This window comes from Papilio xuthus, unplaced genomic scaffold (assembly GCF_000836235.2).
Source record: "Papilio xuthus unplaced genomic scaffold, Pxut_1.1 DF825946.1, whole genome shotgun sequence".
NCBI lineage: Eukaryota > Metazoa > Arthropoda > Insecta > Lepidoptera > Papilionidae > Papilio > Papilio xuthus.
This window is the reverse complement of record NW_013532703.1, coordinates 14,078,117-14,092,845: the sequence shown is the minus strand read 5'-3', so window position 1 is coordinate 14,092,845 and position 14,729 is coordinate 14,078,117. Positions and strand designations below refer to the sequence as shown.

Sequence of the window (14,729 nt, the reverse complement as noted above, 5' to 3'; positions counted from 1 at the left end):
TTTAAATATAGATTTTTATGACTTTCAATACTGATGTTTGTTTCATATTCAATTGGCTTTAATTTTTACAAAAAGCTGCATACAAAATGTAGTTAGTGGAGTTTACTAATATTGTAATTCGATGTTTGCGAAAAAGGTTCGATATATATACGGTGAAAATCGATTAAAATAATTCAAATGCCTTTTCTAAAGAAATCTAATATGAAAAGTGTATATTACTTCAATTGACATTCATGGCCCATCACAAAGGCTAATAAATATTTTAGCCTATCACAAAAGTCATAATTTATAGCCAGTCACAAATTAAGTACAACATATCAATATAACGATGAATCTCCATTGTCGTAGCACCTGTATTTCAAAAATAATGCCATCTCTCTCATTCTATTTGAATATAAAAAGATAGCAATAGTGTTCGTATACAAGTGTCACGTCATTTTCAATCCAGGTTTACATTGCACAATTACACAATATAATCTGTGTTAAAATATGACATTTCGTCGGATAATAATCATACAATTTGCGTGTGAGGATCGGGCGGAGTTAACGGCAAGGTATGGCTGGTGGTACGTATCGTTGCTAGGGAGAGTTTCTCTCTGCACAAAGTTGTGCCCCAAACTAGAACGTAGATGACTATTAAACAAGCGGTGGATGCTGCCACTACGGTCCCAGCACGAGCGCCCTGCCGCCAATCTAATATCTCATATATGAAGGGGTAGCCATTGCTGAAAAAGAGAAAAACAATATAATTTAAAACAACATTAAACATAGAAATTAAGTCTAGCCGACTCTGTAGTTGACGGGTATGAAAAATTTGAAAGTTATGGATCGTTTTATCTTTGTTGTATACCCACCCGTCGGTCCCGCCAGCCGCGTAGTAGACGGCGGAAAACGCTGCATACCACAGACCAACTCCCAGCGGTTGGTAGACGTGTAACAGCCGCGCGGGTGTGCGTGCTGCCAACACTTCCACCAGTGTTATGCACGAGTTGATGCCGTGTGTTGCCACGTCCAGCCAGATGTCACCTTGTGAGCTCCCGTCATTGGTCTCCTCTGCAGTTAAAGAGACATATTAAAACTACAGCAACCCCTACCTCTGATACTTTACACAGACATAAAAAATAATAAGATATATGTCATCAAGTTTACCCTGTCAGCTTTTACCAACATTTTATTAGATATTGTGTGATTGCGTGGTTATATTATTATATTATAGTAAAAACCTCTGATTTGTAACATTGTGAAGAAAGGGTTTATCTTGCTTAGGGCTGTCTTAGCTTATTCCATTTACCTATAGTAGTAACAAGAAATACTACACATCACGGTAGAATCATATAACATTTAACTTTTATAAAAAAACATTTTGAAAATGTCATCTTAATTACGATATTCACAATGAACTTTACTGCGAAACACATAATTTAGGTCGCAGTTGACGATTGCCTCATCCAACAATGCCGGGGGCGCTGGCATCGCGCGACTCGCAATATAAAAATAAATACAACAAGACAGTCGCGCCTCACTTTGTACTTTGCTATTTTACATCAAAGAATTCTAATACATGTGCTTTATGATAGCCCGGCCCGCAAACACGAGGGAGCGCGTTTAATCTAGCGATGAATGAGGCTAGGGGCTTCGACCTAGCCTATGGAAAAAGAAAACATAAAGGAACAAACAAGGATAAAGTAGCTTCGTGATCCGTCCCACGATGCTCTTAGATCCATTGTCCATGATTTTCTATTTGTTTTCACATACAAAAATATAATTTTCTTCTTTTAAAAACTTAATCCACTCCGGTACAGTAGGCAGAGGTTATGGACTTTGATTTAACACATTGCTAGTACACCTTTCTAGTTTTTTTATAAACATTTATACTAGATATATGCAAGTTTGTCGGTTGCCATGAGAGTCGCCAAGAGTGGGTATGGGTCTTTCAGCAGCCCCCTCCTAGACACTCGTAATATGTAAAAGATATCTACTTCTAAATAATAAGGTCCCTACAATCTTAAATAGATTAGTCAAAAACGGCTTGTTAAAACGAAGACATTGATCATCGACTGGCGACGCCCTTGGAGATTACCCATAACAATTTTTTTCTCGTTAGACAAAAAATATGTAAAATTCGAATAAAAATGCCTGTGCAAATATCATTGTTATCAGCCATAATAATATTAATGGATGGACTTTGTAGTACGGAAACGTAAGTATTTAAGCTAGTAGTTTGATAACGTATAAAGGATTACAACAGTTATCAGGAATAATTTGGGATCTCATTTGAGTAGATAACAATAAATTGGATAGTTATGTACTTAACGTGTGGCATAATTGTTGAGTCATTCTGGTCATATCATCTCCTTTCAAATCAGAACAAAAGAAAATAAACCATGTAATACTTTGTACTAAACCTTTAAGGGAAACATTAAAATAGATGTCTTTCTTTTTAAAACACATATATTCCTGTACCTAATAAAAAAATTGAAAATCTAAGTTTATAAAGGTAAAAAGTAAAAACTGTAGTAATTAAACAAATTAGCACGAGTCTTTCAGCACCCACGACATTTCAGTCTTATCAATATTACGTTAACTACGTATGTAACACATAAAGGATTAAAGTTGCTAGGGTAAAGCCTACATTTTGATAAGCAAACCAATCGACCCAATTCATATATTTTCGGTAAAACCTTCATAGGACAGGGGATAAAAGTTTCTAAAAAACTTATAGTGATTAATTAACGACCTCTTTGGTGTTGCGACGTTTACGTATTAACCTGTTGCTGCCATTTGAGGTTAAGGTGAAATGATTAGTGTAATGAGTAAGGAAATGTCTTCTCAGTGAATATACATTACAACATCGAATACGTAAATATTGCTTTCAACGTTGGAATTACATAAATAGAAAAGTAAATATATCCAAGATTTGAACCTTCATCTTATATCTTATATCGTTAAATGAGCAATTCTTGTAAATTTATATATGTAATTGGAATCTCGGAATCGGCTCCAACGATTTTCATAAAATTTAGTATATAGAGGGTTCCGGGGGCAATAAATCGATCTAGCTAGGAATCATTTTTAGAAAATGTCATTTTATTCGTGTTTTATCGATAATCAACTTAAACATAAACTTAACTTTTTCTATCGGTAAGATCGAAAAATATTATTCATATTTTATCATTTTATTAGTAATTCGTACTTAAATATAATTTCGGTCATCCAGGTACTTAAAACATTATACGAGACAGACATGCTAGGCATAATTTTAAAATATCTTTTGATCTTTTGTTATTATATCTAACTTTCTATTTTTATTCCTATACAACACAACCCATCCATAACTTTTGATTTTTGAGTAATCAGTAATGCATCTGTTGCCAACAACACTATGTTGTTTGCTTGCTTTACCCATAACGATAAAAAATAAAATAAACCGAATAATAATATATTTATACTGACCAGGATCGAAGAGCAGTATCCAGTAGAGCAGTGTGATCATGATGGCAATACTGACTGTGATGTTGTACATCAGCCAGTACATGCTCACGTACCATGGCAGCTCAACTGCATCTGTAATTACATACCAATATTAATAATATTAAACAGATTTGAACTGCAGCTTTTAGATATAATTATAATAATAATTTATTTACTTATTTTCTATCTAAAAATTTATTATATTAAAATGTATTAGCTGTCCGCGACTCCGTTCGCGCGAAATAAAAAAAACTAAATTACTAGTCTGCGTGTTCTTCCACACTATGTTCTACATCTATGAAAATTTGCGTGAGATCCATGCAGCTGTTCTGGAAATATCTTACGAACATCCATCCATCCATCCAAACATTCACATAATGCTATCATATTAGTAAGATAAAATAAGTAAGAAAAATGATTGTTATGACTGATTTTATATTTTAACAACTGGGTAAATGGTTCCCAAAGATGTATGTAAAGCCACTAGAAACCAAATCCGTGTCCGTTAGATCAAGGCAAACGTTTACTGGCTCAGCCTCGTAGGTCACGTATTACAAAGTAATGTTGTCTTAGGTCGATAATTTTAAGACTCATCAAGTCTCAAGAACATTCTTGGAATGATATGCGCTGTTTGTCCTTACTGTCATCGGTAAAATTGTAGCATAACAGATTTTCCAAAAAAAATAATGAATATTGGGTAACATTCAACCTAGTATCAGTGGCTAAAAAAATTTACGAAACTTCACACTAACTAAAATGAACTTATGGATAGACTAGGAAGCTTTGAAATCATCAGGTCACTGTTGGTTATGTTAGATGGATATGTCAACGGTGGTGTTATGTCATAATGTAAGCATATGGGACATGTGGGGCAGGTCGAGGCAGCCATAACACGCCGCGATGTTACACGTTCACCTGTCTATAAAGCAATACTGACGATCTTAATGTTGCAACTACGCCACCTACTGGCGATGGAAAGTTACATCATAACTGGGCTATAGTAACAAGAAAGATTATTAAAGACTAACTTTTTAGAATAGCAATTGTGTTTATTTGAATTGGCTGTTTATGTTGTTTTAAAAGTAACAGATCAATCCGAGTTATTGTGTTATCTGTTTTAGCAGACGATGTGTAATCGATAAGCTACGCAAATTATATAAGTTAAAGATAAAATCTATGATTGATAGCGTCATACGAGTCGTCTACAAGATCTGTATACATATTTCAATCTTAAGTAAAAGTCAATATTTTGTTGACAATCAGAAGAAAACCTGGGCTCTCTGTAAACTATTCCATTGAATTAAAAATCTTATCAATGTCTTCAACGATTTTTTTATGTACTGTACTGTGTCATAATTATATGCGGCCAGCTACAACTTTGTGATTCAACTTGTGCCAAGAGCAATTCAGTTCGACACTCAATAATTTAGCTCAAGACTAAGTAACATCGTTTCCGGTTAGTTATCGATATTTATTCACTCACTTCCGTTTTAACTTTGTTTTAACTCAACTTGAGTGTGACCAAGTTTGTAAACAAATGAACGAAGTAGATTAACCACGTCAGGTTTGTCGTGATAACGAAGCAATAACATGGTAGAACTGAAATGGAATTATGTTTATGATTTTTATAAGGCTGTTAGGAAAGAGTATATCTAAGATGTATATTATTTTTTCATAAATTAATAACATATTAATTTTAGTATAAACTTAACAACATACGAACCGTAGTGTAATTTTTACTTAGCTAGGGTAGGCCTAATATTAGTGCCCAAAATATCTATCGCGGTATACAAGGAAATTTTTAATACCTTTATTACATTAAAATGACAGTAATTACATGCTGGATGGAAATCCCAGGACAGTCTTACGTATATTGAAAGTGGAACGCAGTCTCAGTTTGCTGGTGATTCATAAATTTTAGATCCGTGATAAGAAAAATTATACGATATGGTGTCTGGGTGTCCCTTTGGGCTTGCCAAATGTTGTAACCTAACTACTGTCAAATAGCGTGATACTTAGCCAAAATTTGTCACCTTCTTGATATTAAATAAATGTGTATATTGTTGATAATTTAATGTGTTTCGAACATTGACAGTGATTTCGTGACTTGCTTGTTTTTTTATAGTAGTTACTTAGTATTTATGTATTCTATATTAGTCGTATAGTTTTGTGATCTGAAAACACTCAACAATTGAAAATTGAAAATGGGTTTAAATGGAATCTTTACAATTAAATAGTAGTTACATATTGCTATAGAATTTTGAAACTTATTTCAAGTGTTTTTTCACGTGTTTACGTTAAAACATATTTGTGTGCAAATTATTTTTAAAGGTAAGTATGGGTAATGCGTGTGTGGGTATGTAACCACATATTTCTTACCCAAAGTTACACAAAGTTAGGGTGCACAAATGTTGTAGTATGAATTAGGACGGTGAAAAATTTATAATTTTCAAAAGTCAAATACACTCACCGGTAAGTGGTCTGCAAAGTGACATACAAGAGACGAGAAGACCGCTGAGCGTCATCATGGTGACGAGAAGTAGGCCCCAATTGGTGAGGTAGATGAGCCAGTAAGGGCCCGCTCCGGCCACCAGCGACCATATAAGGATGCCGCTGGCCACCGCCGCCAGCGCGAGCCGCACCAGCAAGAGCGGCACGGGTGACTCTCCGCGCTGCCATGCCGACAAGTAGAAGTCGCTTAACTTATCGTGCGATGACACCCATAGGTCCGACAGCGAAAAACCCTTCCTAGAACATTTCACCATTTTCCTCACGGTACCGCACTTCCTTGTACGACTTATATCTAACCTCCTATTTCACCATATCTTGTTATTCTCTACTCTCTAACATACGAGATAGCCGTTTCACAACCACCGTCACGTAGAAGTGACAGATGCGGACAGCGCTTGATAGATTATTATCTTTATCGATAAACCAATAACATTATCATTTATCCAATAAATTCGCATAATACCGTGCTATTGTTAATCTGTGATAAAATCTATTGTTAATTTCTGGTCGGTGAGAAAAACTAAATTTAAAAAAAAATATCGAGCGCAGTTAAGTTGCGAAGTATATTTCGTGAGTGTAAGAGGTAGGCGCGGCGCGCGGCGCGGCCTGTCGGTTTGCACTCTTGCCCGCCACTGCCATACTTGCGTAAACTGTGCCGGAGTTTTTATGTAACCACTAACCAGTTGCTTGGCGAATACAAAACTCACTTTTCATACTTCAATGTCAACACAGCCACAATCAAATACGTCACCACTTACATTTGTAGACTAGCTGCAGCCCGCGACTACGTTAACTTAGAATAAAAATAAAAATAAAATAGTCTAAGTTACTCCTGCGCCCATAGGCTACTTTCAAGAGTCCCATAAAAATCAGTCAAGCCCTTTAAGAGATTACCAGATATATCCCGGCTTTACGGGGAGTCAGAAAGTAAAACATATTTAAAATCGGTGTTTCCTTAAAAGCAATGCAAATACATTATACAAAAAACGATATTACATACAAACACTCCAATTTTATTAATTGTATAGGTAGATAGAGCATCGATTTTGTAACATGGCATGTACCATGTGATAACAGCTAAAACATGTTTAGATGAATGTATGGATGTTTGTTTGAAGGTATCCCTAGAACGTCTGCATGGATATCGCTGAATTTTGCCAGAGACGTAGAACATAGTCTGGAAGAACACATAGACTACGAATTAATTTTTTTAATACCGCGCGGACAGAGTCGCGAGCGACAGCTAGTTTACCATAAAACCACGAACCGACCGAAGCACAGGAAAGCCTGTAGAAAATTACCGACCAGAAATTAACCCAATTTAACATATGTGCATATGTAAATTTACTAGCGCTATGGTATTTCTTTCCCACAATAGGCTTAGACGGTCGAGAATGGAAGAAAATATTAAGCTGACGTATAAGAAAAACAGGATATCAGTTCTTACAATATGTAAGTCATGAGTAATTATATTTAATTAGTTTCACATTGAGATAATCTCATTGTTTGTATTTAAGATATTCCTTTGTCTAAATAACTAGCTTAGGAAGTACCTACATGCAGTCAGTGATGTACATATTTATTACAAATCGATGGTTTTAAGCACAACTTGCAAGTTCACAACAATTATTTCTTCCTATGAAATATATCATAGTCAATCAGCTGTCTGTCTTATTGACACATTTCTATTCTTAGCGTTGTCATATGGGACAATTAAGGAAAAAAGATTGCGCCATAGACTATTGTAAGGTTTTATGGAAATAATAGCTGTCGCCGTCACCCCTTAAAGAATAACTTTGTAGCCTATGGGTTGTTCCAGGCTGTGTTCAACATTTTCAGTTCAAATTAACGATTACATTCGAAAATTTCGTCAAGATCCATTGAGCAGTTCTGGAGGTACCTTATAATAAACATCCATCCATCCAAACATTCCGATTTATAATATTAGTAAGAAGTATCTATATCTCTTCTATTAAATGGCAATAATTGTGAACAAAAAGAAGAAGAGTTTTAAACTTTGTCTAATACTCTTCATAACAAATTCTCTGTTCTTCGATAGATAAGTGCTGTTATTTTTCAAAGAAAGACACACTATAATACTGTAGAATTTTCTCCGTTTCTTGCAGATATAAGGATTGGAAAAATCTCGCATTTTCCATGCGAAAGGTGTGATTTTCCACTAGGTTTTCAATACCTTTATATGTTAACAGTTGTCAGTCAATTTTTGCGGAGAATATACTAATCATTATAAAATATTGCTTACATAAGTGTCTCCTATTAATAATATGTATCAATAAACAGTAAAGTTTCATAAACTTACGTAAATTACATAATACAGGATAGTCACGAGTTGTAAACAAAAACAAGATTTATTTCATTTGTTTTTGTCTAGTCAGTACTTAAAAAAAAACACGACAAGAAAAATTGTATAATTTATTTCACTCCTCTCATATACTTTACAAATAATTCATTTAAATTAAAATATACACGATAATCCTAATATTAACATTCAAGATTTATGCATCTAACTCAAGGGCGCTCACTGATATGCGTTTTATTTCCGTTAAGACCTATTATAAGCAGACCAATGTTTTATAACAATTCAGCAAAGCGGCTGAGTCTTAATTCTGCAATCTATCATACTTCGCAAAGGTCTTCCACACGGATATGTACATTTAATCTTCAACTCTAAATTATAAATGTCGTAACTTCCTATGTTATCTCTATTTTATTTTAAATAGAAATTTTTGTAATAAAGTGGAAACTCACCCTAAATATAACTTGATTTGTAGCAATAATATCAAATCAATATACTAACTAGTCCATTGTGACATGCTTTACCAGAATCAAATGGATCTAAACTAACAAGCTGGTTCTAAACAAGCTAGAATGTCTTGCCTATGTTATTGTTTGCTGGTTCGTTGGAGTTCGTAATGGCATTCCTTCTTCTATGTGCGTGATAACGGAGCGTCTGATAACTCTTGCGGCGATAGCATCACGTATTAACGCCAGCCCCACAACCGCGAGATGCAGAACTATGAGCAGCAATCCTGTAATCGCCACCATCGCCATTGTTGAACCCGGCTGTGCCCAGTTAACCACCGGGTATATCCATGTGTTTCCATTTCTGGAAGAAATAAGGCGTTAGCATATGTCCTATCAAAGACCTAGAGTCTAGGTCATCTGTAGACTTGAGAGTACGAGTATTTAAAGATCTGTAGATTAATCTAATGAAGTCTGAAAGCTCTAAAAACATGATTCTTCCTCTGTGACACATTGCGCCTTATTGACACGGCCCTGGCGCCGGAAGTGGCTCGCAGGCCATATCTTTGATATGACTAACCTAGACTATATAAGTTGAATAATAGCGCTATGCTTATACATATGTTTAACTTCCTCATCCATTTATTACTTTTCTATATCTGGTATTGATATCGTTAAAAATGTGCACATTGTGTATTGAACTGTAATTTATTGAGGTAACTTGGGTATGATAACATGTTTTAATACATATGTTTTGAAAGTGTAAACTCATAGGTATGATAGTCAAGTCGCAGTGAAATGTTATCGTTTAACCAGTTCAACTTTACGCAATGGTTTTAGTAGATTGTTTTAAATTTTATAACATGAACGATGTTTATACATTTCTAGTTCTGTATTTGAGGAATATGTTTATAAATTTAATTTTATATTATGATAATACTTCATACCAGTCTTCCTTAGAGAGTGTTGAATGTTTTGACGATTATTATGAAATATCTATATGTGTATTGGGAGAATTGTGATAGCAACTATTACATTTGTATGGTTATCGACTGTATTAAAATTAATTATTTTAGATCTATACTTATAATTTTGCTTTACACTAATTAATAATTACGATGTTAAGTAAAAGCAATAAAGACTTGACCTTTGTATATTCTTATTTTCTCTCCTAAACTTTCAAAAGGGAAATTGGTAGCGCCCTCTTTTTCCCGTTTTCCTATAAGACAGGAAGAGAAAAGCGGAAGAAAAATTGTTCCACCTAATCTTCGTTTAGACTATTTTTTTAATTAAAGATACATATACTACTTACGCGTCTACACCACCAGCAAAATAATATACAGCACCAAAAACTGCGTACGTTAACCCAAAGATTACAGGTTGGTACATATGAAATAGCCTTGAGGGATGGGACGCCGATACCAGTAGGAGGAACATCACTAGTGAATTCAAACCATGGACCGCCACGTCCAGACCATGGTTTAACTCCTCTTCAAAACCCGCTGCAAAAATAGTAAATAGTTAATAGTTTACACGACTAACCAGTGATTTCTGAGACCTAAATCAATGTACGAAACATATTGTCAACTCTATCAATATCTTTGGCAAAACTGAGATAACGTTGCGTTTTAAACGGGGATTTCGGTCCCAGAAGCCTACGGTTAGTTCTTGAATTTGAAGACATGGAAAAATAAAATAACGGATTTGCTGTATACCTTCGTATGTATTATGAATAATTTGATATTGGATGTTTCTTACTATCGTAAATATGTAGATAAATTAAAATCTCCATTGAAAATCTACATTTAGTAAAGAACTATAGTGATCAATGGTATCAGTTTGGTTATTAAATACACGAGCGTAAATTGTAAACTTTTTATTTTAACAGTAAATTTTGTTTGTGTACTTAGCGAATGAAATATTTCAAACAGTTCTCCGTAGAATAATTGACCTCATAGACTATTAGTTGATCTCAATTGTCAGAGATACAAAACAATTTAAACAACAAATAACACAGCAGTGTATCGTATGCAATACTGGCTGTCGCCCGCGACTCTGTCTGTTGAATTAGTAGCCTATGTCTTCTTCCAGGCTATGTCCTATATATTTATTTTTTATAGCTCGTTTTGGAGATACCTTCAAACAAACCTCCATCCAACCATCTAAACTTTTGCATTTATAATATTAGTAAGAAGTAAGATAAGATTCTTGAAATGTTTATATACCATATAATTAAAGGCGATACATTATTTTTACTACACAACTCTGGTATGACGTCCATTGATGTTAGTCTTACTATAATGTGTATAACATTAAATGTAATTACGAGTAATGGAGATAAACAAGGCATTAAATTCTCATTAATTGCATGTTAGAGTTAGAGGTCATGCATAATCAATATTTAAAATATTTTGGTTTTGTACAATATATTTTGGTAAGATAAATGTTTGTCGCTAATGATCGTTGTTAGTTTATTCATGATTTACTCACAGGTTAATGGTTTTGCAAGTTTAGTCAAATATAAGCTACGTAATTTATGTTGGTTTACGAAACTAATTATGAGTAATATCTATTTATGATAACAACTAGCCCGAAATGTTGAGATTCGTACAAATTTGTATTCGATTTTTTGCTATTTTATTTTACAAGATGTTTATTTTTGGATACTATATCATACCTTACCTTCGTATAGTATGGTCCAATAAAATACCGTTATAAGAAAGGCGATGGGTACTGCGCTGTTATAGAAGACCCAGTAACTTTTTACATACCACGGTAATGCAAACTCAGCGCCTGCCAAAAGAAAATAGCAAAATCACTGTTAAAAAAAAATTGTAATTATGTTTTTTCAATTGTCTATAATACGATACTCGTTTTATTTTCTTCAGGGTATTAATAAGTTAATTTAGTGCAACTATGCTTTACTTATTGCTGTAATTCATTCAGTAAACGCTACGATGATGATAAAAAATATGATGAATCGACTTGTTAAGCGACAAGATCGCGAATTAGGTCGAAAGATAAACAGATAATTCAAACGGCCGGCGGCGACGGGCGTCTCAGTTCCTAGACAAAATCGATCTTCTCAACATCCTGATAAAATTGAATTATACCTTAATATTTATTAACTATCGATGTATTTTCCTTATTTAACAAACTCCTGTATCTCACCGATTGGTCCATAGAAGTAACATCGCGCTGAAACAGCAGCTGACATCGCCGTCGCGACTGTATTGAGAGTGAGTCCCCAGTGCGTCAGATAGATGAACCAGAAGCCAAACTTTCCCTGGAGGCCGTACATTACCATTGAACTGAGCAGAATGCCGAACGACGTTAGGAACAGGAGCGTGCGCCAAATGAGCAGCGGTGTTGTCGAGCGGTTTCTCTGCCAAGCGCTCAGATAGAAACACGAAGGTTTCGAGCATTCCAACCCGAGCATACTCAGCTGGCCCTCTTCTTTGAAATAACTCCTTGCAGCACTCATTTTGTTGTACACAGCACAAGCTTGTCAATTACTACTACGGTATCTTTACTATGAGATAGGACGCGGAGTCGCACGTATGTTATCGGCTTGACTCACATCGATTACAGTGCCAAAATAAATCGCGTTGGTTTCGTTACGAAAGGGCGTGTGTGATATGATACAGGGAATTGTATTAAATAATAATCGTTGAAAAACAGTTAATCATAAGGTTTGATAAAATAAAAACTGTTTAATTTTATCATAATTTTGATTATTGACAAAAATTATTGTTATTGGTACTGATGTTGTATGCCAATTTTAATTTAGTGAATTATAATCATATCATTGGCGGCAAGCTACAAGCGTCAAAGTCCATTTTTGGAGGTAGTCCTTTATCGTTTGTCAAAACCAAGGTTTTCGTTATTTGTAACTCTTTGTAATACTTCAATTAAAAAAAAGTTTATAAAACATTTATTTTATTAAATTAATAATTATATATCACAGAGGTTTATATAACAATCGTACACGGATGTTTTATTAGTCAAAGTACATAATTTTTCTAACCTAACATAACCTAACAGTGCGGTTTAGATAAACATCAAAACCAAAACAAATTTGATTAATATCGTAAATATAAGCCTTAATTTATCAAAAAAACAGTTTGTCATGCATGTAAACTATAAACCTTACCATATTTCCTTTTTTTACCTATTGAACCTTTTTTATTTATTTTGTTTATTTTTTTTGTATTCCTCTTAATCACTAATTTGTAGCTCACATTTTATATGCTTATAGTTAAAATTGTTATTTCGTATCTAAAAAATCAATCAAAATTTTAATGTTTAATTGTCGTTTTTTGCTTTTTTTTTTTTTTTTTCGTTGTATCTGTTTTTATTTCTGCTTACCCTACCTCGTGCTGTGCAAATGGTGTGAAAACAAAGGGGCCAGCTGAAAATCAGCGCAGGATTGGTCAAGACCTCCCTCCTGCACCAGCTGAGCTGGCCACCTTTTTTTTGCCACATCCTCAATTTATTTAATTTAACTTTTTTTTTATTTTTGTAGTTTTTCTTTTCCTTGTTTGTGGCAATAAATAAATATTCATTCATTCATTCATTCAAAGAAAAACATTTCCAAATTCTTCGGGGTCATCGAAAGATCTATGTAGACGTCCTCTAAAATTGTTGCATATGTAGTTTGATTTCTTTCTTATTTCTCTCCGTCCATTGAAGATCTTAAGGGACCTTAAAGTCTCAGTAGGTACCACCGGTTATGGGATATTTGTTATCTCTTAGCAATCGACGACCTAGAACATCTCTCCCGTATGTCAACAACACGCACACTGCATGTAACACTAACAAAAGGACCAGGGAGATTATGACTGTTATTGTTGCAATCCCAGGCTGTGACCAGTCCAGTGGTGGATATATGTACAGTCAGCGTCATATAGATCGTCACAGACAAGATATGCAAATATATAGGTACATCAAAAGTAATCAATTATATCGGTACAACAAAAGTCCTCAAAATAATAGAGACATTCACCCTGCTCAAATACATCGGTACATACACAGCGTCAAATATATGAGTACATGCAAGATGCTCATAAATATCGTAGCAGCCACAGCGTCATAAGTAACGAAGCAGTCAAGGTGCGCAAAAATATCGGTACATTTGACAAAATTGAACTCTATCTCTATATACTTGTGATACAATTTGGAATAAACTCCTTCTGTTATATTCATTTGACACTTTGTATTAACATTATAGGTTGTCCGGAAAGTTCGTTCTGATTTTCGATATAAAGCTTATAATAGACTGCAGCTGAAGTGGATTCATTTTCGGATTTCCACTATTATCAAACGTCACAAAAATTTCTATATTGTGAATAATTTCATTTCATTGGTTGAGATAAAAACTAATTTTTAACATTTTAGCCAAAAATAAAAGACGTTTTAGGTATAGAGTCGTACCAATATAATTTAAAACCATTTCCAAAAATTTAAGAGGACAGGGTTTCAATTTTCCTTATAAAGCGGCACGAACTTACTGGGCAACCCAATATTTTTCTTCTCCTGTCATAACGCTTAAATATATTATAAAAGTTTGTCACGCCGAATATGACAGATACGTAATAACTAATATCAAATTTTGCCTTGTCACAATATATACTAGTTTGGCGCAGTATTCTAGTATGTTTGCCGTAATATGTAAGTTTACCGGTTCGAATCTCAGGCTACTTTTTTTTCATTTTATCAATCACGTGGTTATTTTTTCATAACCAGTAATAATTTGGTAATGTAAAATTTTGCTCGACAATTTTTTTTTATAATTTTCGCTGTCGGGTAGAAAGAAATTTAAATAAAGTTAACAACAATTAAGTCAGACCATCGTGGTTGAAGTGAGTGGGCGGAGCGTGAATTGTCTTTGCGGGTTTTAAGAATGGTACGCGCGGAAACTATACGTACAAGTGTTATCTACATATGTGTGCGCGCCCACGCACACTGGAATGTTTATTGCAATC

General features: G+C 34.4%; 2 protein-coding genes across 3 annotated transcripts; both read right to left on the bottom strand.

The window, feature by feature from the left end:
- LOC106124016 (protein rolling stone) lies at positions 1–7,624 on the bottom strand. 2 transcript variants are annotated; one of them, XM_013320452.1, is made up of 5 exons: positions 7,540–7,624; positions 5,942–6,219; positions 3,454–3,564; positions 855–1,053; positions 1–725 (listed from the first exon to the last, which is right to left on the bottom strand). In XM_013320452.1, the coding sequence occupies exons 1-5, from the start codon at positions 7,557–7,559 to the stop codon at positions 512–514; spliced, it is 822 nt and encodes a 273-aa protein (XP_013175906.1). In that variant the 5' UTR covers positions 7,560–7,624; the 3' UTR covers positions 1–511. The 2 variants fall into 2 exon arrangements, with proteins under 2 accessions (XP_013175906.1, XP_013175907.1); XM_013320453.1 differs by lacking the exon at positions 7,540–7,624 and having other exon boundaries at positions 2–725; positions 5,942–6,655.
- A 1,105-nt stretch (positions 7,625–8,729) lies between these two features.
- On the bottom strand, positions 8,730–12,437 carry LOC106124099 (protein rolling stone). Its single transcript, XM_013320559.1, has 4 exons — positions 11,917–12,437; positions 11,428–11,538; positions 10,058–10,247; positions 8,730–9,109 (listed from the first exon to the last, which is right to left on the bottom strand). Exons 1-4 carry the CDS (start codon positions 12,227–12,229, stop codon positions 8,881–8,883), a joined length of 843 nt encoding a protein of 280 aa, XP_013176013.1. The 5' UTR covers positions 12,230–12,437; the 3' UTR covers positions 8,730–8,880.
- Positions 12,438–14,729: the final 2,292 nt, after the last annotated feature.

What these genes read in the sequence shown, in the direction of transcription:
- LOC106124016 (XM_013320452.1), bottom strand. Translation starts at nt 7,559, where the DNA reads ATGTACATCACTGACTGCAT. An exon ending in ATGTACATCACTGACTGCAT is followed by an intron (nt 6,220 to 7,539) that starts GTAGGTACTTCC and finishes GAAATGTTCTAG; the next exon opens with GAAGGGTTTTTCGCTGTCGG. An exon ending in GCGGCTGGCGGGACCGACGG is followed by an intron (nt 726 to 854) that starts GTGGGTATACAA and finishes TCTCTTTTTCAG; the next exon opens with CAATGGCTACCCCTTCATAT.
- LOC106124099 (XM_013320559.1), bottom strand. Translation starts at nt 12,229, where the DNA reads ATGAGTGCTGCAAGGAGTTATTTCAAAGAAGAGGGCCAGCTGAGTATG. An exon ending in TTACTTCTATGGACCAATCG is followed by an intron (nt 11,539 to 11,916) that starts GTGAGATACAGG and finishes TTCTTTTGGCAG; the next exon opens with GCGCTGAGTTTGCATTACCG. An exon ending in TTGGACCATACTATACGAAG is followed by an intron (nt 10,248 to 11,427) that starts GTAAGGTATGAT and finishes CTATTTTTGCAG; the next exon opens with CGGGTTTTGAAGAGGAGTTA.